Raw genomic sequence first — 28,000 nt, 5'->3', positions numbered from 1 at the left:
GTAAATAGAGTTAGTTAAAAAATGATGTGCTAATCTGGGTGACAGATGAGTGGCATTTTAGAACAAGAAACCTGTTTTAAAAATCTTATGCTATTTATCATTTGAAAAGTTAGCAGATAACACCGATACAAATGCATCCTTCTTTTGGGCAAATGAATGTGTCTTTGGTATATATGTAGATATGCATGCATATTTGCATATAAATTCACACGAATCTATGACAATGATCTCTGTCCACTAATATATAATGTCAGCAGAGTTATTGATCAAAGTTTCCCGTTGCTTGGTAAATGAGTGACTGTGATATGTTATATATCCTGCTACAGCATCATTAGTAATTGTCTCCTTAGCCTGCGTTTCTGAAAACCTCAGACAGAATAGGTTGAACCTAATGGAGCCCTAGTCACGTTACTGATGTGCCTCAGTGAATCTCCAAGCCAGCCTTTTGAAATACTGGTTTCCCTGGAGGCATTATTCGGTGATGTGAAACATAACCAAGTTGAGCTTGATGAGCAGAGTTCTTTAAGTATGTGTTGGAGGAGTAGATGAGAATCTTCATTAGCCATGGCAGCCCTTAGTTATAAAGATCAAAGCAAGGTTGAGCTGTCTACACAAAAGACTTTGACTCTTTCTATCCAGTTTTAACATATTCTGCTTCCTCAACACGGTTGGTGACCTGACTTTGCAGACTGAAATAGAAATGACCAGAATTGCTTTGAAATATGATCACCTCAGTATTCTGGCCATTGCTGCTGAATTGGGAGCTCCTCACCCCACCCTCACAGACCCAGCAAGTCTTCCCTTCCAACCCTGGACTCCAGAACTGTGATTTAATGGGATCTTTGTTCCAAGAGGACTTGGAAGTTTCAATAAGGATATAATGACATCCATCGGCAATCTTTAATACAGCTGTTGCAGTGTGTCCAGAAGTTAGTTAAGTCAGTGTGTGATAAAAGTGAGCAGACCTGTTAAGTTCAAGCTGTTCATTTGTGATTCAGTGTTTGATCATCTAACTCCTTAAAACATTGGAGTTTCTATGTGTCCAGAACTGAGTGCTGTGTTTTTATGGCAGATAGCTACAGCTGTCAAGGACCGAGGTCTCAAATGCTTTTTGATACGTTGAAAGACAGCAACATGAATTGTTTGAGAATTCAAGGTTGTCCTGACTCTGTGACTTCTGCTCCCCTGGAGGGCTAGAATTGTGAGTTGAGCAGGTAGTAGAAGGAGGCTGGTATACACAGTTGGCATGAGCCAGGGCACAGACTGAGTTACTGAGCTGCATGCTTCAGTTCTGAGCTGGCATCAGCATCCCACATCTCTGGGACGTTTACAGCCAAAAGTGTGGTAGATCTGGGTGGTAGTCTAGACTAAGTGTTTTCCTATCAAAAAAATTGTCCTCCTAAGTCGTCTCAAACTTTCCCGTGATTACAGTCCCCTAGTATCTATTAGCTTCATAATAGACCAAAATTGCCCTGCTCGTGCTATCATTGGTTTCCAGCAGGACAAATTTGCACAATGTTCAGCTTACTCAGAAGACATTTGCTAAAGAGCACTTAGGTACCAAACTCCAGCCAAGCAGTGATGATGAGTCCATTACAATCATCCAAGGGTTCAGCATGCAGTGTAATAGTGAAGTTGCTGCCTGAAGTGCCCACAGTCCATGTTGGCATCACTGGGTTCATGCCCTTGCTTCTGATTGGGATCCCAGCTTCTTGCAGCTGTGCCTGAGGGGCAGGAGGTGATGCCTAGCATTGGAGTCACTGTCTCCCTCGTGGAGAGCCAGACTGCATTCCCTGCTCCTAGCTGTGGCCTGGATCAGCCCCTGCTGTCTCAGGAATTTAGGAAGTGAACCAGTGGATGGTTCTCTCTGCCTTCCAAATATATAAAAAGAACAACATGTTAGAACAGCATTTACCATGCGCATATTGTCTTGGAAAGTCTTGGACAAAGCCTTGTGAACAAATACCCTAGTTTCTAAAAAACAACCACAGACCAGAGGCATGAATGCAGACTGTGGTCTGCGGTTATGCTGGCCTCTCCTCCAGCTCTGTAAGTGGCAAAGGAAGTGCACAGTGGTTCAGTGCCAGTTAAGTGCCAGATCCTGGGCTGGGCACATTACCTACAACCACTTAGACCTGGAGCAAAACACTGCTTGGTGGTGTCACTTGCACAGTGAGGCTACCAGGCTGTGCAGCCTCCAGCCATGTCTGTGTAGGAGCTGCCCATCTTCCTTGAAAGCCCAAGCTCTCTGCCAGACCAGTCTCTCCAGGTGATGAAACCGCAGGTGGGTGTATCTGCTGAATTGGAGATACTTCCCATCCTTCCAGCAAATCTGTCTGAGCCATCACTCCAGTGCAGGTACACCTGCTCCCTCCCTTCCTCCTGTCTGGTACTGATCCACTATGTCACCATCAGGTCCTCAGCCTAGGTTCACCTACCCTGCTTTCAAGGAAGAAACAGTTATATCCTTGTAGTCTGCCAACTGAAGTTCTCTAAAAAGTCTGGACTAAACATAGTTTTCTTTAATTTGTAAAGCATAATTTTTGCTACATGTATTACGAGTGAATATAAATAAATAAGACTTCAGGGTTAGCATTAAATGATACGTGCCTTCTGATTCCTCATCTATCATATGCAGCTGCTGCAAAGTAGATATTCACTGTTAATTAAAAATACTCCAATCAAGCTGTTAAATATAACTTGACACTAGAATGCTGGATTCTATGCCGTTCTCTATACCTACAATGCCAGGACACACTCAGCAGAATGCTGGACTTGTGACTGTTGTTCAGGGACTAATTTAGATGGAAACAGTGGTTGGAAGAAGGTAGGGGAGGATGGAAGGGGAAATCCCTGAGCCTAAGGATCTGTCTGTACCATGAAAAATAATTTATTTAAAAAAATGCAACTTAGGGATATGATCTATTACTTCTTTGTCTACTTATCTGAAAAGACAGTGAAAGAGGAAGACAGAAAGATCTTCCATGTACTGGTTCACTTCCCAAACAGCCATGGCAGGCAGCCCGAGCCACACCAAGACCAGGAAGCCAGAAGCACCTCTGGGTCTCTCTCCCACGTGGCAGCAGAGACTCAGACACTCAACCACCGCTTACTTTATCTCAAGGTATGCATTAGCAGAAAGCTGGTTGGAAAGTAGAGGTTGGAGGTAAACCCATTTACTTGAAAATGGGATGTGGGCATCCCAAACATGAGCTTAAATACAACATCACAGCTCTCACTGTCAGTGTTCATCAGTTGTTTTTCCCATAAGCTTGTCACAGGTGTGTGGGCCATGCGGACACTGATTGCCTTTTATTTCTACCCCTCTTCAGGACATCTGTAAGGCTCTATGGTGCCATCAGATTGGCAGAAAGTGTGAGACCAAATTTATGCCAGCTGCAGAGGGAACCCTCTGTGGGCCAAACATGGTAAGTGACTAACATTTGTGTGACCTCACACTCAAGTCTTCAGCTTTTTTCTCAGATGTCTTCCCTCCTCTTATATTGGTGTTTTTCATACCTGTATTTCTTATATACTTATACCATTGTCAAACTTTGTGCTTATTCTGTATGTGTCCTATGAAGAGAGCTCCTTTGATCATTATTGTGAGACTATAATTGAAGAGCTATCTGGACTCCATAGACACAGAAACCAGTCCATCTGGGAGCACAAATCTGCAGACTGCAGTTACCCACGTAAGCACCAGCATCACCCTGGGCTGTTAGAGAACCAGGGCCTCCATTTGAGGATGCCACAGCAGACAATGAGAACCGCTCACTGCTCCCTTGGGAAAAGAAAGAGAAGTGCATCAGATACGCTATGTAGTAGAGTATGGCAATTTTGTCATTAAAATGAAACAACAAATGATCTCAACACTCAAGAACAATACTCCAATACTTCAAAAATTTTCTCAGAATGCAGAATACTATTGGTGAAGACAGCAGCCATTTGAGCCATTTGTTAATGTATTTAATCTTTTAAGTGATTCTAACGGTTAAGGAAGAGGACTGCGTGTCTATAGGGCCTCAAATGAGGGGTACCCAAACATCCGGGAAAAGGATACTTTTTTCTAAGACCAATAAGGCAAGAAGCTATAAGAAAAAATAACATATCTTCAGTCTTTCAACACTCAAACACACTCAAAACCAGTCTCCCCAGGTGACGAAATGATTGTGGGTGGTTGCTGTGGTCAGTGGGGATGGCAAAGCTGATGGGATACTTTCCAGTCAGCAGAAAGCCTGGAACTGCCAATGCAGCATAAAGACGAAGTTCCACGCACTGGAAAGTGTTCTTGTGTGCATATTAAGAGCTGCCATGGGACAGTCTTACCAGAAGCTCAGCCAGGAAGCTAGCCAAGAGCCTAGACTCAACTGTTTGGTGGCAGCCAATCCAGGCGCACCTGTGCGAACAGCCAGCCAGGTTGAGGGGGTGGCAGACCTGGCCAGAAGCAAAAGTGGACGGAGGGCAATAGAAGGGTGAGAGACACAAGAGCCAGGTGAGCCAGGCTCTGGTTGGATATCTGACGATACTGATGTAAAAGAGATGTTGTGGCTTGATGTCCTTCATTTCAGGAACACTTAGCAAAGTAGTTTTGAAGGAATGATGTAACATCTGGAAGTCATAACTGGGAAAAGTGACGGTGGACAGGGGGTGGGGCAAGTGAGATTGGACCCAACTGGAGACTGTAGAAGACATGTGCTGGTTTCATGAGGGTCCTGTCCTATTTACTTGTGTTGGTCTTTATAGTTTGAGTGTGTATGGATTTTAAGGTCAGTGGAAGCTGTTAAAGTCTCACTGTTTTTCTTTTTTTGAGTCTGTGGACTTCACAGATAATAGCAGCAAAGCAGCAATGATGTTGTGTTTGACAGTGTGACCTCAGACTCTGAGAGCTGACACTCTTGCCTTGGAGGACAGTGTGGCTCTCAGTTTCCTGGCTCCCTTCTGCAGCTCCACATTTGCTACTGACTTTCCTGAAAGCATTTTCCTTTAAAAAAGAGGTGTATTTACTTTGGAAATACAGATGTACAGAGAAAAGACAAGACATAGAGAAAGATCTTACATCCATTGGTTCGTTCTCCAAATGACCACAATGGCCGTAGCTGAGTCAATCCAAAGTCAGGCATCAGGAGCTTCTTCCAGATCTCCAGGCAGGGCAGAGTCCCAAGGCTTTAGGCCATTCTCTGTTGCTTTGCCAGGCCACAAGCAACAATCTGGATGGGATGTGGAGCAACCAGGACTCGAACCAAAACCCATTTGGGATCCCAGTGTGTGCAAGGCGAGGGTTTAGCCACTGAGCCATCATGCTGGGCCCCAAAAGTATTTTCCGGGTTATAGAATTTGTTGGTGCTTTCTTTCAGGCTTGCCATGCTCTGTGTTAGAAAGCTATAAGCAGAAGCATTTGAAAATCAGAATAAACAGTAACAAGGTATCGTCCTGACTTCTGCAGTGCAGGGAGACCTTATTCTGTCACCCAGGCTGTGGGCAAGTGATGATGGAAGAGACATCGTTTTTTTTTTTTTTTTTTTTTTTTTTTTTTTTGCTCATAAGAGAAGAGGAATTATTAACATTTTAAAATTCAACTGTTCTTTGTTAAAAGTGGCTTTAATTGGGTCATTCAAAATTGGCATTCCTGTATGTCAGCCATGGTCAAATATCTGGGCTCTATTGTGCTTTATTTAACCTAGCACAACAATTGGTAATGGAAATACTGGGTTTTTTTCTATTATAGAAGTGGCACATTTTTTTTGCTCAGTACTATGCTGTGGCTGTTATCTGGGAGAGAAAAAAATTCAGCCTCACTTTGCCCAGTTCACAGGTCATGCTCTGACCGCTTCCAACAGGCCAGTGGTTGGTGGCCAGCATCTTCCCTCCTCTCTCAACAAACAGCCTGGAGCACTAGCTTTCTGAAGTGGACACCACACCAGATGGGTGACCAAGGCCATGGTACACTGTGCTGTGGTGAAGAAGTGATGTCTCCATGAGAATTACAATGACCGAGTGTTTCATTTGGGAAGAAAGCACTGGCTATCCAGTACTCATAAGGGCAAGTGGGATTCCACAAGCACCATTTCCTCCTTGCAAAGCTATGTGGTGTCCTACATACTAGATGATTGCGATCGCTGAGCCCAGGTGGCGTGCTGTGGAAGGGCCAGCCAGGAATGATACGGTGCTGAGTCCATTGGAGCCCCCACTGCACTCTGCCACTAGGGCTCCTTTGTCTGAAAATGAACTATGAAAAGCACCTTGTTCAGAAAGGCCATGGTGCACAAAGGTAGGCGCACTGAGCCTTGATGAAGCCTAACCCATTTCGGAGCTCAGACATTGGGAAAGGATTTCTCTGTTCATCTTTCCCACGTGTGTGTTTACAGAACGATGCTGGATTTGGTGGAGAAAGGGAGGCAGCAGGTAATGTATTTTTATGGGGTGCCACTCAGGGGTGAGGGTGCCAATATCTGCTTATTTTACAATGAACAAATGACTGCTGTTAATCCATGAGTCATGTGAGCTGTTTTATCTTATTTTATTATTACAATGTGTAGTGGTGCCGTGGAGGGCAGTGTGTGAAGTACGGCGATGAAGGCCCCAAACCCACTCATGGAAAGTGGTCCTCTTGGTCGGCTTGGTCCCCTTGTTCCAGGACCTGTGGGGGAGGGGTGTCCCACAGAGACCGCCTCTGCACCAATCCCAGGTAGGGAGCCTTGTCACCCTCCCCCGTGACTTGGGGAGTCTGCTTTACTTAGGGTGGGGGTTTACCCATCACTTCTTCGGACTGGAGCAGACCCCAGGATGGAGCAGTCATTCACCCATCCACTTCCCAGACGATTGCTCTTTCTGTCTTAAGCTTTGACCACAGTGAAGCTAAGGAGCCCAATCAATGGCTGTATTGGGTTTGGGTTTTAAGCACATGCTGCTGAAATATCAGAGATCAACTTAAAACAAACAAAATCATTTTAAAAAAATTACATAGAAGCCAAATGAATGAGAAGCAATCAGAACAATCATTTCATGCAGATACAAGGGTGATAGAGTCCCAACCCCTGCCCCCGCCCATGGAGGGAAGAGGCTCTCACAGCCTCCCCCTGCTGCTGGCATGTCCAAGACTGAATGACACTCCGTGTTATTCTGGTCCCCCGGAAGGGTGAGCCCAGCCTACCTGTTGTGTCATGTGGTCTCAGTCAGGCCCGTTGTGGATTCCATGGGGTTGAGCAGGCAGCACTGGCCATCAGAGCCCACCAGGAACAGCCGCTGCTCCTTCTGACTCAGTCCAACTGCCCAGCCTTGCCACCAGCAGGCCGGTGATGGAAAGGAGTTGCGACATGGTTGGGTTTCAGTTTCCCTCGTGCTTTCCCTCTGTGTCTGTCTGGGGAAGTAGCAGCTGCTCCTGCCAAGCCGTGAGGACTCTGCTGTCCCTTTCAGAGGGGTGTTGGCCCATAGCAATGGGCCAACTCACAGGAACCCTCTGCCCAATCCCAACCTGTCCCACCAGGGTTGCACATGACATGTTCAGTGGAGAAAGGAAGATCAGCCAGACCATGCACACCTAGGAGTGCACCAATGGCTCCTTAGACATGTGCTCTTCTTCACTGTCTGCTCTGTGTACATTAGCATCATCTGCCCCCTTGTCTCCCAGGAAGCTCCTGAGACACAGGGTTTCTAACTGAGCTCCACATTGCAGCCCATCCCATGGAGGGAAGTTTTGCGAGGGCTCCACTCGCACCCTGAAGCTTTGCAACCGTCAGCAGTGCCCCCTCGGCAGCATGGACTTCCGTGCTGTTCAGTGTGCCGAGTACAACAGCAAGAGGTTCCGTGGCTGGCACTACAAGTGGAAGCCTTACACACAAGTGGAAGGTAACTCCTAAATCTCACTCTCTGGAGTTAGCCCAGTGCTTTTATATCTTAACTTTTTGAAAAATAGCATGATTAGTCAATAGCATTCAGATAAACCAATTATTACTCCATGAGGTCAAGTTCACGTACCTTTTCCTGGGGTTGATTTGATGGGGCCATCCCTACCATAATGGAAACTTACCTAAACTTGATTGGCACTATGGTCAGAACTACGGTCAGACATCAACCTAACTTCTAAAAATCAAACTGATAAGAAGCACACCAATACACAGGAGGGGAGTGCAGAGCAAAATTAACTTTGAAAAACTGGGCTCCAAAACTGTGTGGTACCCCTGCCTCTGCTGGTTTCTGGAAGATATATTGATTAAACGTAGATGTGCCACATACTAAATTGGATTCTTAGAATTTTGTTGCAGTGTCTCTTATAATAATGAGGGCCACATCTGTAAATGCATCTCAGGGCTGTGGGGATTACTAAGGCAGACAGAATTCCATCAGTCTCTGTCCCTTCTTTACTAAGAGGGAACAAAAGAACAAAAGGGATTTCTGCTAAAGTTCAAATTAACTGCGTAAGTGGATGATCTTGGGAAGAACTGTGGAGAGACGAAGAGAGCTTTCTTAAGATCTTTCTTAACCAGCAATCTTTTCCTGTAAAAAAGACATTGTTCCATAGAGATTTCAGCTAAATTTTATTTTTATCAGTTTCAATGTTTTATATATTTTAGCAAATGCATTACAAAACTTGGTGACTGTCTTAATTCTTTAATTATATTCTGGTAAGAATTTTGTGTAATTCTACAAAATGGAGTAACTTTTTTGCATTTCTATAAGAGGATAGCTAAGTATACTAGTAAAACAGTAAAATACTGTGGTTAAGTAAACAAATATCTATTGAATGCCTACTATGTGCCAAACACTATGTCAATAAGAATTACCGAGGGACAGTATCACACAGAAGCATTGGAAAGTTATAACAAATTTAAAAGGAAAATGCAAAGTTAATGAGGCAACTGTAAGGTGCCTTTGTAAGATGTTACTGTGTGGAAGCTGTTTTATGGGGAGAAAAGAAAATTTATCTAAAATGCAGAGCAAAAATGATCAGAGCTTAAGTATCTTTCTTATTTGTGTTTGTGTGTGTATTTCTTTTTAAGATCAGGACTTATGCAAACTCTACTGTATCGCAGAAGGATTTGATTTCTTCTTTTCTTTGTCAAATAAAGTCAAAGATGGGACTCCATGCTCGGAGGATAGCCGTAATGTTTGTGTAGATGGGATATGTGAGGTAATAATGTTCATTCATTCAACAAACGTCTCCAGACACTCTGCTTCATGTCAGGCTTCCTGCAGGGACTTAGACAAGATGGGTGGCAGGAGCCCCTTCTCCCAGTCCCAGTCCAGTGGGGGCAAGGCAGAACACACGCGGGTGACACAGCGGTGTCACCGCTTAGCCTGAGCAGAGGGACCGAACTACTTCCCAGATCTCAGTTAGGAACACCTGCCGACTCCCAGCCCTGTAGCTAAGTGATGCAGGAACCTTGTGCACAGAGAGGAAACGGGGAGAAGAGAGGCTTTCAAAGCCCTGACTGCCAGTGTGGGGAGCAGGGATTGCCAGCCTGTGTCCTGAGGGGCAGGCTCTGGGTGTGGGCACAGTGCAGCCCTGTGATTAGGTGGCAGATTCCTGGCATCTGTGAGGAGGGTAAGGGAAGGCAGCGGTAGCTGAAATCCCAGGGCACTCAGCGGCTCTTGGAGTATCTCAGTCATTCCTAAAGTTAGAAGGGGTAATGATGTGACTGCCTGGTAGGCAGGAAGTGAAAGACAGGCTGAGCAAGACTGGCAGCTAATTGAACAGCAAGTGACCGACCATCTTGTGGCTGCCACAGAAGGAAGGGGTGGAAGAACATGCATTCTGCTGTGTCCGACACATCGCATGTGAGCAGCAGGCTCCTTAGGAAGAAACGCTTCCACCTGCTGTTCTGCTGTCATCATTCTGATGACCTCTGAGTTGTGTGACACCACCCAGGATGATCCTTCACATACAGCCTGAGGGCCTCACTTTAGGGTGTGTTAGACCACATGGTTCCAGAAAGGTCTTGTACCACTTCCCACACTCCTGCTTGCCCCCATCGTCAGTTGATTTTTCAAATATTGTATGATATTTTTGTTCTGATATGGTATCACAAAGCCTGGAATCCAAACATTGTGAAATTTCAGGGAGGCTTTAATTTGGTTGCATAACTTTCCTGAATTGGTGCAAGACTATTGATTGATTCATGCCACAAGCTGTAAATAGGTATGTCTTTTGCCATAGAAATACTATTGTGTTTCATCACTGGTTGTCACCTTATTTCTTCCTTGGACTCCTAAATGCACCACTTAATGCAAGACAGGTTTTATCTTTCTCAAATTCATAAATCTCTGAGCTCTGACAGCCATCTGGCCTCAAGCATCTGGAGCAAGGGATTGTAACTTAAGAGTTATCCAGTTCCTGAATGGACGTACACTTGCAAACTGTACTCTAGGAAATGTAAAACAAGCAACATTGTGGAAATGTCAGGCAGCCCCTAAAATTCTAAGATAATAAACAAGTAACTCGCTTTGTATTATCTATTTACACGGAGAATTTCCATGTGGCCTGTATTAATGCTCTGCCATGGTGGGTACCATATGTCATGTGGCAAATGCCAGTGGAACCTCGTGGTGGTGACACTTCTCCTTATGCTAAGTGCTTTACACCCACCTGAAGCTCACCTGGGGCTCCAGTATGATGCCCTGTGGGTTAAACTCAGGGCTCAGGACATCACAGGCATGTAGCCGTAACTGCAGACTGGGTATGCCTCACACGTGAAGGCTTCCCAAACAGATATGAAGAGCAGAATTACATCCTCACTGTGCACATATTGGGTATCCAATAAATATTCGTTAAGCACCCTGTGGCACTGGAATGTTGTACGACAGTGAGGAAGGGGTTCTTGCACAAGATGGTAGCATTGCCTCTGTTGTTCTTTCTTGCATGGATGACACACGACCTCGTTGATCCCACAGAGAGTTGGGTGTGACAACATCCTGGGATCCAATGCTACTGAAGACTCATGTGGGGTGTGCAAGGGAAATAACTCAAACTGCACTACTCACAGGGGCCTACACACCGCGCACCACCACACCAACCGTGAGTACTACAGAGCAGCTCTCTGGCAGATGTAGCTTAACCTGAAATTCCTTAGCAGGAGGAGGCCAAGGTGACAGAGGATAGCCACTGTGCATCACTGTGAACCACACTGCTGCAGGTGACCCTTGGCTTTCCAAGCATTTTGTTGGGACCGGAGGTGGTGGCAGGTTCCCTGGATTCAAACGGCCATTAGGAATAGTGAAGACAGCCAGCTCTCTATTCCAACTGGGCAAGAAGAATATACTGTGCCCATGAATTGCAAAACAGACACCCCAGTTTCAGATGTTCTTAGGGGTTTTGACATGACATTACTGATGAAATAACCTGGCTCTCCCTGTTTTCCTCCATCCAGGGTACTATCACGTGGTCACGATACCCTCTGGAGCCCGGAGTATTCGCATCTGTGAAGTGAACATATCTGCATCCTACATTTCTGTGCGCAATGACCTCCAACGGTACTACCTGAATGGCCACTGGACTGTGGACTGGCCTGGCCGATACAAGTTTTCAGGCACCACCTTCAACTACAGGCGCCCCTTGAATGAGCCGGAGAGCCTAACCTCCGTTGGACCAACAAACGAAACCCTGATTGTGGAGGTAGAGGTGTTTCTAGCCATGCGTTTCCAGAAAAGCCTTCTCACTGAACCCAAAGAAAAGCTAAGTGTTCCACATGACCGGGTTTCAGAACAGAAGCTGTAGAGCTTAGTCGTGTTGCATGCGTTAAGCTGTGACTCATGGGTTGCTCAGCCTGAGTAATCTCACTTACTAATAAAATACCATAGTCTCTGGACTTGGCAGTACCCGTCAGTGGGCAATGGCCCCTGCTTCCTCTCAGTCAAAAACATCCTAACTTAGCTTTGAGCAGGCGCTGGTAACAAAGTGTTCACTAGAAAGCGTAATGAGTTCTTTGGGTATCACCTTCTGATTCACCAAGATGCAGAAGTTTTAAGGGAATCCCACAGAAAGGGGAGCAAGGAAGATTATCCAGTACTTGTGTTTGATCACTCAGGTCTTGAACACAGAGGAATGTACCGGGTGTAAGGTGACAGAACAGAGTGACCACACATTTTCCTAGCTGCCCTTGAGCCTGGTTGGAGTTATTCCCACATAGGAGCATGGTCTGGATTTTGAAGGATGGACAATGCTTATTCTATCCTTACAAGCGGATTTTTGTTCAGATTATTGCTGTTCAGGTAGGCTAGTGCAACTATCACCATTTTGCTTCATCTCATTTTCCCCCTTTCTTCTTTTGCAGCTTCTGTTTCAGGGAAGGAACCTGGGCATTGCCTGGGAATATTCGGTGCCTCCCTTGGGGGCCAAAAAGCAGCCAGCTGCCCCACCCAGCTACAGTTACACATGGGCCATAGTACACTCCGAGTGCTCTGCCACCTGTGGAGCGGGTAGGTCCTTCTCTCCAGCTCCTGGGCTGGGGCTCAGCCCCCTTCCTCACCTAATAAGTGTGCCAAAGATCTGACCCTTCTGAGAATTGAGGATGCACTTCCCTCATTTAAGTGTTGCCTGAAGAGCGAGGTCCTAGACATCAACTTATAAGAATTCTGAGTCTTTCTTTCCTACCTTGGGTCATCTTTGGGCTGATACACCAAAGATGTCTCCTGTGTCTGTCTGGGACTTTAGAAATCACACAGTGATCCACCTTCCAGCCCCGTGCCCCCAAAAAAGCAGAATGGAGAAAAGCAAAGCTGTCTCCTGGGAATAGTGGGCCTGCTCCCCACCGTGTGCTCACAGGTCCAGGGAAGATCGGGAGACCACAACCTACCTCGCCCCAACTCCTTTACTATTGCCAGAGCCTCTCCAGGCTCAGGGAATACCAGAGAGTCGAGTCAACTGTACCTCAGGCCTCCCGTCCCCCAATATTCCCGTGGTGGTCTTGGCCAGCAACTCTGCTCACTGTTGTGGGGTGCACGTATGCACAGGGGTGTCAAGCCTACAATGCTGGTATCTCAGTCATAACTGCTGACCTCGAGACGTGCTGTGGGTCTTTCTGGCTTTCTTAGGGCAGTTGATGGCTAAGTGGCTGTCACCACCACCCTTTGGGCTCAGGTGCTCTTTAGACTGCCACGTGCCAGGCAGATCTGCCATTGAGAAATGCCTGGGATCATTCAGCACCCAGGCAGCTCCCAGAGATCACCTGCACTGGGTGCCTTTCGTCCCCAGGCTCTGTGCCTGACGTCCCCAGCCTCTGTGTCACCCATTGTCAGTACCCACACTGGGTGCCTGACGTCTATTGTCAGTGGTGTTCACAGCCCTCATGATAGCAGGAGTGTAAGGTTCTCGTGAGAACCACTGCACTCATTTACTGCTGGTTTCCCAGTTTTCTGTCTTCTTTTTGCTTGCAGGGTTTCTTCTTTGTCTCCTTCTGTTTTTTCAAACTATATAAAAGAAGAGTAAAGCTTTAGATAACAGCTGGAATTTATTCTACAGTCAGAATTATTGAAAACACAGAGGCCCTTTGATAAAATCATGGCCTTTAAGACTGAATGCTCTGCTTTCAGTTACTTTGGCAAAGTATGAAGATTTTTAAGTGCTTTCCAAAGAACTGGCCAGAGTTGGTCTCTGTAAAAAGATGAAAGTAGCACATTGCTCATTGAAGTCACCACCTCCTGTGGCCAGGATCCATCGCACCTCAGCTAATGGGTTGCTCTCTCAGAATGCCTTACTGTAGTCTCTGCATTTTATCCTCTGCCCCTCTCTTATCTGTTCATATGGGTCATCTTGAAAAGTTGGCCAGCATGAATTTGGCATCCTCGTGGATGGTGTGATTTTTCTTCCTGACAGTTAAGTGAGCACCACCAACATCAAGAAATCACCTTCAGATGTGCCATTAGGTAGAGAATAAAACTCGACTCTCGGTTAGTGTATAGTCAGTGCTGAAGAGACCCCACCACATCTGGGAAGCTCATTTGAAAACATGCTTATTCACAAGCTGATGTAAAAACTGACCTTGGGAAACACAAACACCATCATACATGTGGCTGTTTATGTATATTTGTATAATCTCATCATATTCAGATCTGTGGAAACAAGGAAACATTCAAATTCACTTTTACATGGTTTATTGTTTGTTTAGAAGCGGCAGTGACAGAGAAAGGGGAAAAAACATTTGGTTCACTCTGCAGATGGTGACAAAAGCCAAGGTTAGGCCAGGTCAAAGGCAGGAGCCTGGAACTCCAGCCAGGGCTCCCACATGGGTAGCAGGTGCTCAAACAGTCAAATCTACTGCCTTCTCAGACTTTTTAGGATAAGGCTAAGCCAGAAATGAAGTGCCAGTGACACAATTCAATGCTCCATTGTGGCCTAGAGTGATACAGGTGCCAGTGACCCAATCCAATGCTCCGTTGTGGCCTAGAGTGACACAGGTGCCAGTGACCCAATCCAGTGCTCCGTTGTGGCCTAGAGTGACACAGGTGCCAGTGACCCAATCCAGTGCTCCATTGTGGCCTAGAGTGACACAGGTGCCAGTGACCCAATCCAATGCTCCGTTGTGGCCTAGAGTGACACAGGTGCCAGTGACCCAATCCAGTGCTCCGTTGTGGCCTAGAGTGACACAGGTGCCAGTGACCCAATCCAATGCTCCATTGTGGCCTAGAGTGATACAGATGACGGCCTGATGCACTGTCCTACAACACAGGTCCCTACAGTCATTTTATATTAGCATTGTTTATACTGATTGGCATGTTATTTGAGATTCTCCAAAATGGAACCAAAATAAGATGTATTTTTAATGGACAGTTAGTATTCTTAAAGAAAAATATCTAATGATAATTGATTCGTGCTTTTCGCAGGCTGTAAGCAGTGAATGCTTTTATAGCTTCCAGATTTCCTTAGAAATTGCAAATGGTGACTCCATGTTTTACAGAGAACAGTTCAAAGGGGTGTTTTCTCAGTCTAAAACCTGTTCTTTGGAAAAATACTGCCTACAATACCTATATGTGTCACATGTTCACATACAGTACACCTTTTACACCTAGTACATGGGCAGAAGCTCTGAGGTGGAATAGCACAGGTTTTCATTTCCTCTTCATAAGCACCAGGTGCCTACTAGCTGAAGATCAAGGAACTGGGTGCTATTGCTGTGATGGAACCCCAGGCTGTAGCATCAACATCACTGGGGAACTTGTTGGAAATGCAGATTCTTGGACCCCAGCCCAATGCTGCTAGATCAGAACCCAGTGAAGGGAACAGTGCTTATAGCAAGTGGAAGGCCATGACCCAAGAGCCTGTTTCCTCTGTGTTTTCATAGCAGGATTTCTTAGTAAGCATGTTCTACGCAGAAATGTCCTAGTCCCTGCCTTTACTCCAGGAAGCTTCAGGAGAGATACCTGCAACTCCTTGGGTATAGGAATCATCAAGGAATACCATTGCCCTGGGCAAACACTGGTTTTAATGGAATAACAGAACCTTCCCTGAACACAGAGGTTTGGTGTCAGGTGGCTACCATTATCAGATTTCCACCTGGGTCCAGCATGGTGGTTCAACTGGCTAATCCTCCACCTCCAACCCTAAAATGCTGTCTCCCCTTCCTTTCATGATCCCCCTTCCTTTTCTCCTTGCAGTGTGAAACTTTCCGAACAGCCATGGACATTTCCTCCCTCTATTCCCACCAAGGTTTCACCCGTGCTTCACTAAGGAGTCCTGGCTGGACAACCTTCCCATCAGATCCCTACCCGCTGAGCAGCGCTCTCAGGCTTGCTCTTAGCCCCTCCTCCTAGACCTCTGCAACACTCAGCTGTGGACCACTCATTCCTTGAAGCCACTTAACCTCTTTTGTTTCCAAAGCTCTAGATGAATAACCCAATTTCGCTCCTCTTCCAATATCTTACCAGTAAGTGCTGATGTCTGCACATCTTTGTCCATCACCGCTGCCCATGGGTGGCCATGCACCTCTGTGTCGAGAGCACCTTTACCTGGATTTGTTCCCAGCACAGCTGTCAGCTGTTACATACCTCAAGGCTCTTCCTGTCTCTTTAAATCATGCTTGGTGTTTTGTTTCCCCAGTTAACAGATCCCTCTTGATACCTACTCTCTTAGATGCGATTATATGTGCACGTGTGTGTGTATGAAATTGTTCAGAAAGTTTATGGAAAATATTTATGAGAGAATAGTATGCAGAGATTTAAATTTTGCACTAAAATAAACACACACACACACACCTTTCCAATGTACTACTTGATCCTACCCTTATGTTTTAAATATTTTTCACAGTAGTACTTTTCGATATTATTGACATACAGCTTTCTTTTGTGTGCTCAAAGGTATTCAATGTCTTTCAGTTCTGGAAACCTTTTTCTTTTGCTCTAGAGAATTTAAATGGTGTTGATGCCATTTTTAACATCTGGATTTGCTGCCTTCTGAGTTAGAGCTTTGATAAATACTATAAATGCTTATAGTACTGTGACAATTAGATTGCTTAAATTTGCTTTTCTTTTTGGAGTTAGTTTTTTGGAGTTAGTTTTTTCTATAGAATATAAAAGTTTATGTGTTTGTAGTACTCCATTAGATTAGTTTCCATTTTTTACATTTGAATGTTGTCTAATTCCCACTTCCTCTGTATTTTCACCTATTTTCTTTATTGAATAAATACATGAGGAACAGCTTAGCCAGTCAAGATGCTTCAAGCAGCAAGTCTTCGTGTGTTTACTGGACAGTCCTGTAGGTGAGAGCTGAGGTCAAATAGATGGGTTCCACATGGCTGTCGGAGTCTCTGACTTCTAACAAGCCAGGAAATGATAGAAAGTTTGAGAAATACTGAAGTGAAGGTGCCAGCCCAGTCAGTGCTGGTGCGGGTGATTCCCAGGAAAATGCTGCAGACAGAATGAGAAATCTTCCCACTGGTCAGGGCCTGGGCTTGTGTCCACTGCCCCCAGAGACATGCTGTTGGCTTCTCACTGTCTTGAGTCTGGGGGTGCCTCTCGTGGGTGAGAGTTCACTCACAGGCAAGGGTTTAGAACATGCAGTGAGACATCTAGTCCCTCAAATGCAGGGAAGAGCAGATGGTTGTTTCTTATGTTTGTGTCAAACATACTGACTTGTTTCTCTACCAATTCCCTGCTTTCTTCTCCCTGAGGCTTCCCTTTCTAACATCCTAACTAGATATTTGGTTCACTTCCTTCCATTCTTCTTTTAAAAAGATTGATTTTAATTTGAAACAGCAGAGTTGCAGATAGAGGACAGACAAAATTTCCCATCAGCTGATTCAACCCCCAAATAGTGGCAATGGCCGGGGCTGGGCTGAACCAAAGCCAGGAGCTGCTTCTGGCTCTCCCACGTGAGTGCAGGGATCCAAGGCCTTTGACCATCTGCTGCCTCTTTCCCAGACCATTAGGATGGTGCTGAACAGGAAATGGAACAAGTGAGACTTGAAGCAGCACCCATACGGGATGCTGATGCCCCAGGAGGACTCTTAGCATGCTGCACCACAGTGCTAGTCCAACACTTACTTCCATACTTATTCTTGTATCAATACGTAAGCATTTAAGATCATGGTTTGTCTTCTTCATATTGCTTTAACTGTATCCTCAGATTCTGTTTTGCAGTATTTTCATCATTATTTTCTTAAGAAAATATTATTTTGAACCTGCTAACCTGCTTCTTGCTCCATTTCTGTTAACTGCTAAAACTTATAAGAGGGTACATTCTATCTTATTTTTCCAGTTGTATACTTTCTTCTTTATCTGCTTGTGGGCTGTAAATGTTTCAACAAAAAAGTTTACAGTTCCTTTTAAGAGACCTATGAAAACCTGTGGATGGTTGTTAGTTGCCATGATGAGTGGGGGCAGGATGGTTCGGACACGATGGATGGGAAATGTGAAAAATAGGGAATGCCATTGCCTAAAACGCCTACAGTATTCAGTTAAGATGGCTGGAAGTTCTTCAGAGTCACAGCTTAAAAATAACTAGCAGAGTCAGAACTTGGCACGTTGTTTGGACAACTCGAAAGTTTTTCCCTAAGATAAGCATGTGTAAATATAATTACTTCATAATTACTGCACCTGATTGTGCCCTTAGCCAGTTTACAGGTAAGAATTTGGATCAGGAGTTGGCTGACCCTGAGACAGGTCAGCAGTGAAGCCAAGCAAGTGTCTCCAACAGCAAAGAAAAATAAGAACATTAATAAAATCAACATCTGTTTCTATTTCAAAGCAAAGCCAATTCTTAGTTATCTAGTTGAGGGGCTGTCCCTTCTATAGGATCATCAGTGGTGGCAAAGCCAGGATTCTGTGTTGAGACTTGAAGGGAAGGCTTGAAATCCACATGTTTTTAATTTCAAAACAGGAAACCAAGCTAAAGTTGCTATTTGTAGAATCCCACCTCCTAAAATGCCTTAAGAGTTTAGCCAAAGGATTTTTTAAAATGGACTTTGAACTTGAAACACAAGCAGAGGAACATGTTAACTTTTCTTCTGTCTTCATTAGAGTCTTCTAGTCATTATGTACTTACTCAGCATGTTCCTCATTTGAACTGGATTACTAGGGTTATTAGACTTACAAAATCCGTAAGACTCTCTGCAGAACAGTTTTAAAAACACATCTCTCTCTTTTTTTCTAATTTAATGGTCTCTTGTTTCTAGTTAATGAGTAAAACCATCTGAGCATTAATCCATGGGCAAGTCATGAAAACTCTGCTGTGGTTCATCTAAGTAACGTCCAAAAGCTATAGATGTTTATGTACTCTTACTTGGATGATTATTTTGGCTAAGTATTAGTTCAACCTGTTATTAACTCACATGAGCTTAAAAGTTACTGAGCATAAAAAAAAATGGCTCATGGCTCAGAAACTGCTAAATGAGTGAAAGAACAAATTAATCCATGCAAGCTACTGAAATTAGAGAAATGAACAACACATGTTCTCCACCCTCCAGGAGGTTGTTCCAATGGATGACACACTCATTCAGCAAACTTTGTAATTAGAGCCATCACGTCACGCATTACCAAACCCAGATGCTTGCAGAGGAAGGATTTTACTATTATCATTTTCTAGGACAAGTGGTCATAAGCCTGATTTTATCTGGCTGGGCACTAACAACATTATGACAGTCAGTGGATGTGTGGAGGATTTTTTCATTTTTCACTTTTTCTGTTCTGTTCTCCTTCTCTCTGGATGCCCAGTGGGAATCCTACCATGGAACTCTGCCCATGACTCCTCAGCATCAGGCCACAGGTGTGAGGGCACAGTATCCTTTACTGCCATTCCAGATGTCAGCCCTAGGGTGGGGTACCAAAGGTTCCCATACTTGTGTCGTGTCCAACAATCTGCTAGAATTGCTCATGGGACTCAAGGAGCCTGTTTCCTGTAGCAGGTTTATCTGTAGGATGCAAGCAGTATGACACAGGGCTGCAGATCTTGAGGGATCACAAGAATAGGAGCTTCACGTCCTGTCACACTTGGGCTCAGTGAGACTTACAAGTCTTGGCTTCTAATTTTGCCTAGAGCTGTAGTTTTCAGAGTATGGGCAGCATTTCATGGTGCCTGGGCGCTTCTTAGAAATCCAAAGATGCTTGGCCTCATCCAAGACCACCTAAATTCAAAACTCTAGGCTGAGGCCCAACAGTCCAGATCTTAAACAAGTCTTCTGAGGGTATTCTGGTGCTCACCCAGGTTTGAGAAGCAGAGAAGAATTTGGCTCTGATCCAAAGGAACGGAGGGCAATCTTCCAGGCAAGCCCAGGTCAGGGCAGAAAGGACAGCAGGTGGCTGGACTTGGAGAGTCCTGGACAGGGAGACATTCCACGGCTTCACAGCATGGGAAGGGCAAGATAGCAAGTCCAAAGGTCAGAAAGAAGAGAAAAAGTAGGCTTTGGACTGGGAGTGGCTGAGTGTGTGTGTGTGTGTGTGCGCGTGTGCACATGCAAGGATGTTCACTTACAGGAAAAGGGAGGCTGGCCTAGAACACAATGCTCCTTTCCCCCCTTGAGATCCTCTGCAGGACCTGAAAGGCACTGGAGGACCCTCATCATCGCTGCCTGTGCTGGGCAACAGGCTGGGCACAAGGCCACTGGATGGGGGGTCTCTGGATTGTCACTCCCCTTCACAGCGCATTCAGGTGTGAGCCCCATGCGGCTGTCACATACTCCCTCTGTCTCCGCACTGCCAGCTCAGCTCCTGCAGGTACTCCTCTGAGCCCCACCCCCTTGACTCACCTGTGGAAAAGGCCCATGATGCCCTCTCAAACCACTCAATTCGGAATCCCCTTCAGTAGCCATCTCTGTTGCTTTTCTAGTTCCTTGTGGAATCCACGTTCAACGTTAATGGATGCCAACAGGACCATCTTATCTTTATTAAGGGACATGATATGTGACTTAAATCTTGTTCTTCCATAGACAGACCTCCAAGAGTCTCAGCACACGTAAAGGCATCTTCTTCCATTTTTGCTGAGTGCTATATGACCTTTAACAAAGCCACTTTTTAAAAAAAAAATTCCTGATCAGAAGAAATAATTACAGAATTCACAATAAAGAAGCAACTTTCCTTGACTAAATAGATAATTCTGTCAACAGGCAATGGAATATTCTTCTTTTTTTGGACAAGATTTATTTATTTTTATGGGAAAGGCAGGTAGATCTTATTTAGAGAGAAGAGAGACAGAGATAAAAATCTTCTGTCCTCTACTTCACTCTCCAAATGGCTACAATGGCAGGAGCTGAGCTGATCTGAAACCTGGAACCAGAAGCTTCTTCCAGGTCTCTCACATGAGGGCAGGGTCTACATGGGCCATGCTCTATTGGTTTCCCAGGCCACAAGTAGGAAGCTGGACAGGAAGTGGAGCAGCCAGGACACAGCAGGTTTCCATATGGGATCCCAGTGCTTTTCAAGGTGACAATTTAGCTACTGAGCCATCGTGCCAGGGTCTTCTCATAGCCTGTGCCTCCTTCATCAGCGGCAGGTAATGTGACTGGTGCTCAACTCTGGGAGCTCCCACGTTTCTCTTTGCATTGAGTCCAGCAGCACTTCCTCCTGCTGAGTCACCTCACTCCTTTTGACCCAGCCATGCCAATTGTCAAACGTGTTTTCAATGTGTGTAAGAGACTTTTAATGTCCTTTAAGAAGGGTTTGGCTGTCTAAGAAGCAGTCGGTGCACAGCCTGCTGCTTGGCTGCTCTGAAACCCTGTCCTCACTGGGTGCGAGGAGTCAAGGTGGCCAGCACACTGCTCAGTCAGTCTGAGACACTGTGCGAACAGTGAGGTCCTTCATCAATATTCCCAAGACCACTGAATCATGCCTCCGTCTTCACACACCTAGCTGTGCTCATTTTGCTTTACTTGTTTAAAGTTCATTTATTCCTTTGAAAGAGTTACACAGAGAAAGATCTCCCTTATTCTGGTTCACTCTCTGGCCAAGAACTCAAACTCACCCAGCATACTGAAGTCCGAGGTGGCAGCTTAACATGCAGTGTCACCTGAGCCCCAGCTGTGCTCGTTTTAAACTGGCACGAGTGCGGTTCTTTTTCTCTGTTTCTGTCCTTTTAAAGAATGACATCTTTAATCCACTCTTCAAAAGTATGTATCTGTAGTCCTTTTTTATTATTACAAAATATACATTGCATAAACCTCGTCATTTTTAACCACTTTCTGAGTAGACAATTCAGTGGCATTAAGCACATTGCGCAGCTGTCAACCTCACTCATCCCTGAAAATATTCATCTTACAGAGCTGAAACCCTTCTTCAATGATAACCCCATGCTCCTGCCCCCAGAGCCTGACCACAACATCTTACTTTCTGTCGATGATCTTGACTTCTTGAACTCAGTGGGAGTCATAGTTCCTTTGGTGGCAAATTTAATGATGGGAATAGTGGTCACATTTGCTGACTTTTCATAGCGCCTTCAACAGCGTTTAGGAAGTAGATGCGGGGCTGAGAATCAAGTCCACTTGGCTCCCCACCGACTTGGCTCATTAGAATGTGTAAGTCATGGTTGTAGAAAGTTTCTGTTAAGAACATGACCAAGGCAATAATTAGCTCTCTATCAGCAAACTGGCCATTATTTTGTTTCCTTTATTTCTTGATGACGTACTACTAGTTTTCAGTTCTCTCAGACAGAAGCATGGGAGAGATCCACTGAATATTGGTGTTTCTTTTGGAAAGAAAGATATTCCCATCCGAAGACACAACTAGCATATTTTATCCAATGCAAAAGTGGCTTCAGTTGCAGGACACATGTTAATTTTAAACATGTTAAAATGTTGAGGTGTACATCTTAGAATTAATGAAATTGACAAATTAAAAATCATGAATACAGGTCAAACAAATACAGTATCAATAGTTGGCTATCAACTCAAGGATGTACAAGGACATTTATGACATTTGAAAACTGTTTACCTACCCTCCATCTGCTTCTCCCGATGGGCATGTCTGCGAGTCTGTGATGCCTTCTACCTTTTCCCACAGGCCAGATGACCACCAGGGTCGGCTGCTACAGAGACCTAAGAGTTCCAGTGAATGCATCCTTCTGCAATCCCCAGACTCGACCTGCTGCAGGGCTGGTGTCTTGCAAAGTCTCTGCCTGTCCTCCCAGGTAAGAGGTGCCCTGTCCAACTGAGTAGGTTTCTCGGCTTTTCAGTTCATTCATTGAGTCTTTCAGTTCCTGATTTTGGAGAGTGAGTGTGAATGACCATCACATGATTGATAATGGTGAAGAGGCACAGGGAGCCAGAGCTGCCCCAACGGGGAACCACAGAAGTGTATTTAGCCTGAAGAGAATCTACAGGTTGTCGCTTCTCTGGGCAGCTTTGCTAATGACATCCTTTTGTTTTCGCTTTCCCTTGACCTGTAGCAGGCTGGCACGAGTGGCACATGTTCTGTGCATAGATGGTGGCACATCCTCTTTGAGCCTGTGGTCCCACTCATACCCAATGAAACATGCAAGAGTGACTTGGGCCCAAAGCTAGCCAAGTTCACAGGGGTTTCTGGATTGCTGAAGTGCCTTACAACCCATGCAGGACAAAGCCACAGAAGTCAGCACTCTGGTCATCCCTGTTCTGCCCACAGTCCAGACACACACGGAGGCCCTGGGAGGCAGCGTGGCCCTGCTCCTCCCTCAGTTTAGCCTCGTTTACATTGACCCCTTGCCTCGTCTTTACATGCACACTCATCAGTGAGTAGTGAAGATCACCCAAGATAGTGTACTTAAGACAGGACGTTCTACCTCAGTGAGACCCTGCAGCCTGCCTACAACAGATAGTAAGTTGCCTTGGAAACCATCCGTTTTCTCAGGCAAATACTCTAACGGGGATTTAGGTCATCCCAGGCTTCGAGGTCTCAAGCTGTCCTGGCCTTTACGATCCTCGTTTGAGGCCTAGTCAAAAGGAGGGGAAGAAGACCCAGGTCACTGTCTGGCCAAGGAACCGCATTGCCATGAGAAGTGGGCGTGACAGCAGGTGTTTCAGTTGGTGCTGACATCACTGCTCCTATCAGCAGGACTGAAGAACCACGCCGCCTTGAGATGTGGGTGTCGGGGAGCAGTGTACTGAGACTCTTGGAGGTCTGTCTATGGAAGAACAAGATTTAAGTCACATATCATGTCCCTTAATAAAGATAAGATGGTCCTGTTGGCATCCATTAACGCTGAACCTGGATTCCACAAGAAACTAGAAAAGCAACTGCACATGGGAGGCAGTGACTCCCCTGTAAAAAAGATGGCTACAGAATTGCATGGTCACTCAAAGATGGAACACATCCTTCCACCCAGATGGGTTAATTTGCTTCCTAACCCTTCCCCTATGACACTGGTTTATGTTCCTTTCAATGTTCCTTCTGCTGTCCCACACTCCAGCTAGACCTCAGAAATAGAATTGGTTAAGCACTGACCTCTCCCACGGCCAGTGACTGACCTGTGCTGCCACCCTCTGTTCCTGTCACAGTGGGCAACCTATGCTGATGCACTCTGCTTTCCTCTCTCCATCATGCTTACTTATTCCTTCAAAGAAATATTTTAGAGTGAATGGTGGATTTTTCTTTATGGCCTGTTATGAAAATTGTACACACATACAACACACGTAGAGAGTCACTCAGAGTTTAACGACAAGAGATATGGCCTGAAAACTATTGTTAGATCTCTTGATAATCTCATTGCTATTCAAGCATCATGCAGTGTACATTAACCAGCCTCAGTGGCCCAGGTCAACCACTGGGTGTGGCAACTGGGGGCAGTGAGCATAAGCTGTATAAGGCTGCTGCCAGCTGTTTTGCAGGAAACTTGTTTTTATATAAGTGGGAGTATACTCTAACATCACAGTACAATGGGTAGTAACTGCATGAACCAGTGTCTTGTTTATTGATTATTAGGGTTAATATTACATCCTGAACATAATTTTTGTGCTATACTTTTATACAGCCGGTAGTGCCATGTGCTTGTATGCACAAGCATTACACAAGCGTCACCCTACAACCTGAAGGATGCTAAGATGTCAGCAGGACTCTTTCAGCTGCATGGTGATCTCAAGGGACTCCTGTGGTCCACGTGGCTCATCACTGAGCACAGCAGGATCCTGGGACACATGCCCCTGTGTACATGTTCAGGGCTGTGTCTACATTAGCATGTGCTTGTCATCTCCTCAGCAGTTACCTGGTCGTTAGTTAGCGTCGGTCTGGCTAGTTGAATCCTCTTTGCCTTCCTACACTTTGTCTTTCTGGTAATGAGGGATTCAGAGCCAAAGACATTTCTGGGTTCATCTGCATCCCGTGTTCTATACTTAACTAATTTAGATGTAATTGAAAATTCGATTCTGTCAAGAGCATTGCATATTGAGAGAAGGCGGGAAAAGGACCATTCTAGAGGAAGTTTCAATTGATACACTTGGGCAGCGTGGAGGAGACGGGGGGTTGAGCCTACCCCAAATTCACATAGAAAAATTCCAGTGACCTCTCTTGCAGCTAGCTGATTGATGTTGACATCCCACATCTCAGAATATTAGCCCTGTCCTCTAAAAGCGAACTTCCAGGATTAATGCAAAATCTTCATGATAGGCACAAGGCCATGGTTTCCTGGCTGGGAGATCCTTGAAGAGGACAAAAGTGGTGTACGCCTGTTCCTGCCACAGCACAGGTCGCAAGTAGCAAGGGGCAAGAAGCAGTGGACTTGTTAGGGTTCTCTTCTGTGGGTGAGGCACAATATCCAGACCCACTTCCCACAGCTCTCTTTTCTCCAAGGGCTCTTTGGATGGAGATCCTGGGTAGGGGTGTGAGGGTGAGACAGGCCCATGGGCAGCAGTGGTGGTGCCTGCCTCACAGGGTGGAGGGGCACACTGAGGTGAGGCACACAACACACCAGAAGTCCGTTCACACCTGTTGTCGGTTTAGTCTTAGTCTGTACAGCAAAATTATCAAGAACAAAACACAGAGCCCTGAAGCTACAGTACACATGCCAATTCTTGTGGGTTATTGTAGCATTTTCCTTTAACAGTTGAGATAGGAGAATAGATTTTCATTTGAAATATGGCTTTGTTTTTCCTATGAAATGTGAGCTAGTCATCCTTTTTATCCAGAATGCTGACAACGAGTTGTACCCAAGTAAATGGGCAGAAAGCTCCAGTTCTGCTTTTCCAGCATTGATACCATGCCCTCCCTTGTCAGACCCAGGGTCCCTGGGTGGCTCTTGCAGCCCTCTCCAAACTATGGGTGCTGCATTGGATGAGTAAGGAGGGCCCACCCTTCCCCACAGGACAGTGCTGGCCAACTGGATGGCAGAATGTGGGCCAGGAGAGTGGACGATTCCTGTTGAACTTGAGCAGGATCCTAAAAGACTTAGGAGTGGGAGCTTTCAAACATCTTAATCCACTTCCTCTCACTTGTAATCTCCATGAAAAGTGGCCCTGCTCTGCTGCTTGCTAACCTGCCTGGGCAGGGGTCTGTGCCCTCACAGTTGGATGACAGTCAAGCTGCTGGTCCCTAGCCAGCTAGAACCTCCACCCTGAGTCATAAACATCTGCAGAGACCCGGGTGTTGGGGCCCAGATTATCTGAACGGGCGTCCTGGCTACATGCTGGCACGAACAGTCCCACCACTCCTCTGCGCTGGAGAGCAGCCTGTGTACAGCCTCCATTCTTCTTCCTCGTCCTCCTACTCCTCCTCCTCCTTTTACTCCTGTTCCTCCTCCTCGTCTTTCTCCTGCCTCTACTCACCAACCCCCTTTTTCTGGCTGGCAACAGACAGCCCCAAGCAGCCCCCATGGTTCTCCTGCTTGCCTCTGTCTGAACCAACCACTCTTATCACTTCTTTTGAAAAAGGAGTTATAAATCACAGAAGCGTTTAATTCCTTTCTGTTTCTCAGTTTATCTAAGTGGAGGGGCTGTCTTAGCCATCCAGTTTGGTAACTTCAACAGTAACAGCACAGCTTCCTGGAGATACTTTCCAGATGCTAAAGGCGCACTGTCCCTTCTTTTGCACTGCTCTGCAATGCACAGTACTTTGGGGAAACGCGCAGTTCTCATGTTCCTCTGAGACGTCTGCATAGCTGTGGCCTCATCTCTACTTGCTGTGTGGCTGTTCACATCACTTTTGGCCATACCACAGCAGCTTCTTACCAGACCAGTAGAAGAAAGAAAGAAGGAAAGAAAGGAAGGAAGGAAGGAAGGAAGGAAGGAAGGAAGGAAGGAAGGAAGGAAGGAAGAAAGAAAGAAAGAAAGAAAGAAAGAAAGAAAGAAAGAAAGAAAGAAAGAAAGCTAGCTAGCTAGCTAGCTGTAAACCTGTCTGTAAGGTCCCTTTATATTAATGAGCACTGCTACAATTGTTTTTTGAATGCTAGAAGCTTCACCCAGAATAAGGATTTTTGTGAGAAGACCATAAAATATTGTTTATAGAATGCTCTAGGTATGGCTGTACTTTCAGATTTGTGAATTACTGAGTATCACACTTCATTGTTTCTGAGTTTATGCAAACTTTAGAGGAGCTTTCTGTTATTTTAGATGTTCTTGCATTCAGATCAAAGCAGCTAAAATTATCTCATTTTTGGCATTTTTGAGACTTCCTTTAGGGCTTTGGAATGGAAGTCTAATAAATATTTCCTGTGGGAAAGAGGGGATGTATGTGCCAGACTGCAGTGGGGCTGTTTGTGTGACCGTGTGATCAGGATCCCTGGAATTTGGTTCAGTTGCTTCCACTTTGATGCTATCCACCTTACATAGCAGTTTCTGAGAGAAATGGACTAAAATATCACATTGTGTTTGGTTATTACTAAGGGCCTTCTATCAAGTGTGCTTCATAGCTAACTTTCAAAGCTGCTTTGATTCAGTAAGCTAGAGTTGTGGAGTTGGCAGAGACCACCATATTTTCTCATGTGGCCTCTGACCCAACACCTGCTTTATCTAACATCACCGTGTGGCACCTGCTGCCACTTACTTGGCTTGACTGGGCTTAGACTCCTAAATTCCCTTTATTTTAAATGTGTATGTCATTAGTTGTTTTGGTTTTGTGTGTTTGTTTTTGGACCTAGAGCAAATATTATTCTGCTAGATTTTTATTATATAAGCTTAATCCGTTTATGTGAATTATGGCCGTGGTTGTTTGGATCTGACCTCTCAGCGGCCTGTGTGTCTTTTCTGCACCGTGCCTTCTCTTTGTGTCTTGTAGTTTCATACCTGTACTATTCGCCAAAGGGTTTGTAGAATTCTCCTTTTTATTTTCTGTTCCTGTTGATCCTATAAAGTATGTATTCTCCTTTGATGCAATGAATTGAAACTACGTAAAGGGGCTGGTATTGTGGCATAGCACCCTCTCTGTGCCAGTTCATGTCCTGTTTGTTCCACTTCTGACAGCTGCCTGATGAAAAGCAGGACAAAGCAGTGGACGATGGTCTACATGCCACTCATGCAGGAGCCCTGGGTGGCCCTGGGCTCCTTGTTTCAGACCTGCCCAGCTCTGGCCATTGCAGCCATTGGAGAATGACCCAGCAAGGGAAGACCCCCCTCTCTCTCAAATTCTTCCTTTCAAATAAATAAATAAACTTTAAAATACGTAGTTAAGTAAAACAGACCAA

General features: G+C 45.3%; 1 protein-coding gene across 1 annotated transcript in view; it reads left to right on the top strand.

Annotated features, from left to right (window-relative positions):
• Window positions 1-28,000, top strand: part of ADAMTS16 (ADAM metallopeptidase with thrombospondin type 1 motif 16) — an 83,540-nt gene that overhangs the window by 39,670 nt on the left and 15,870 nt on the right. The window contains exons 11-18 of the mRNA XM_058680108.1: window positions 3,333-3,428; window positions 6,540-6,688; window positions 7,676-7,848; window positions 9,000-9,130; window positions 10,891-11,014; window positions 11,367-11,611; window positions 12,270-12,414; window positions 22,417-22,543. Coding sequence (XP_058536091.1) covers window positions 3,333-3,428; window positions 6,540-6,688; window positions 7,676-7,848; window positions 9,000-9,130; window positions 10,891-11,014; window positions 11,367-11,611; window positions 12,270-12,414; window positions 22,417-22,543 — 1,190 coding nt within the window. The remainder of the gene's footprint in view (window positions 1-3,332; window positions 3,429-6,539; window positions 6,689-7,675; window positions 7,849-8,999; window positions 9,131-10,890; window positions 11,015-11,366; window positions 11,612-12,269; window positions 12,415-22,416; window positions 22,544-28,000) is intronic.

This window comes from Ochotona princeps, chromosome 23, assembly GCF_030435755.1.
Source record: "Ochotona princeps isolate mOchPri1 chromosome 23, mOchPri1.hap1, whole genome shotgun sequence".
In the NCBI taxonomy this organism is placed as follows: Eukaryota; Metazoa; Chordata; class Mammalia; order Lagomorpha; family Ochotonidae; genus Ochotona; species Ochotona princeps.
The sequence above is the reverse complement of the archived record's forward strand: the minus strand, read 5'-3'. Positions and strand labels throughout refer to the sequence as shown.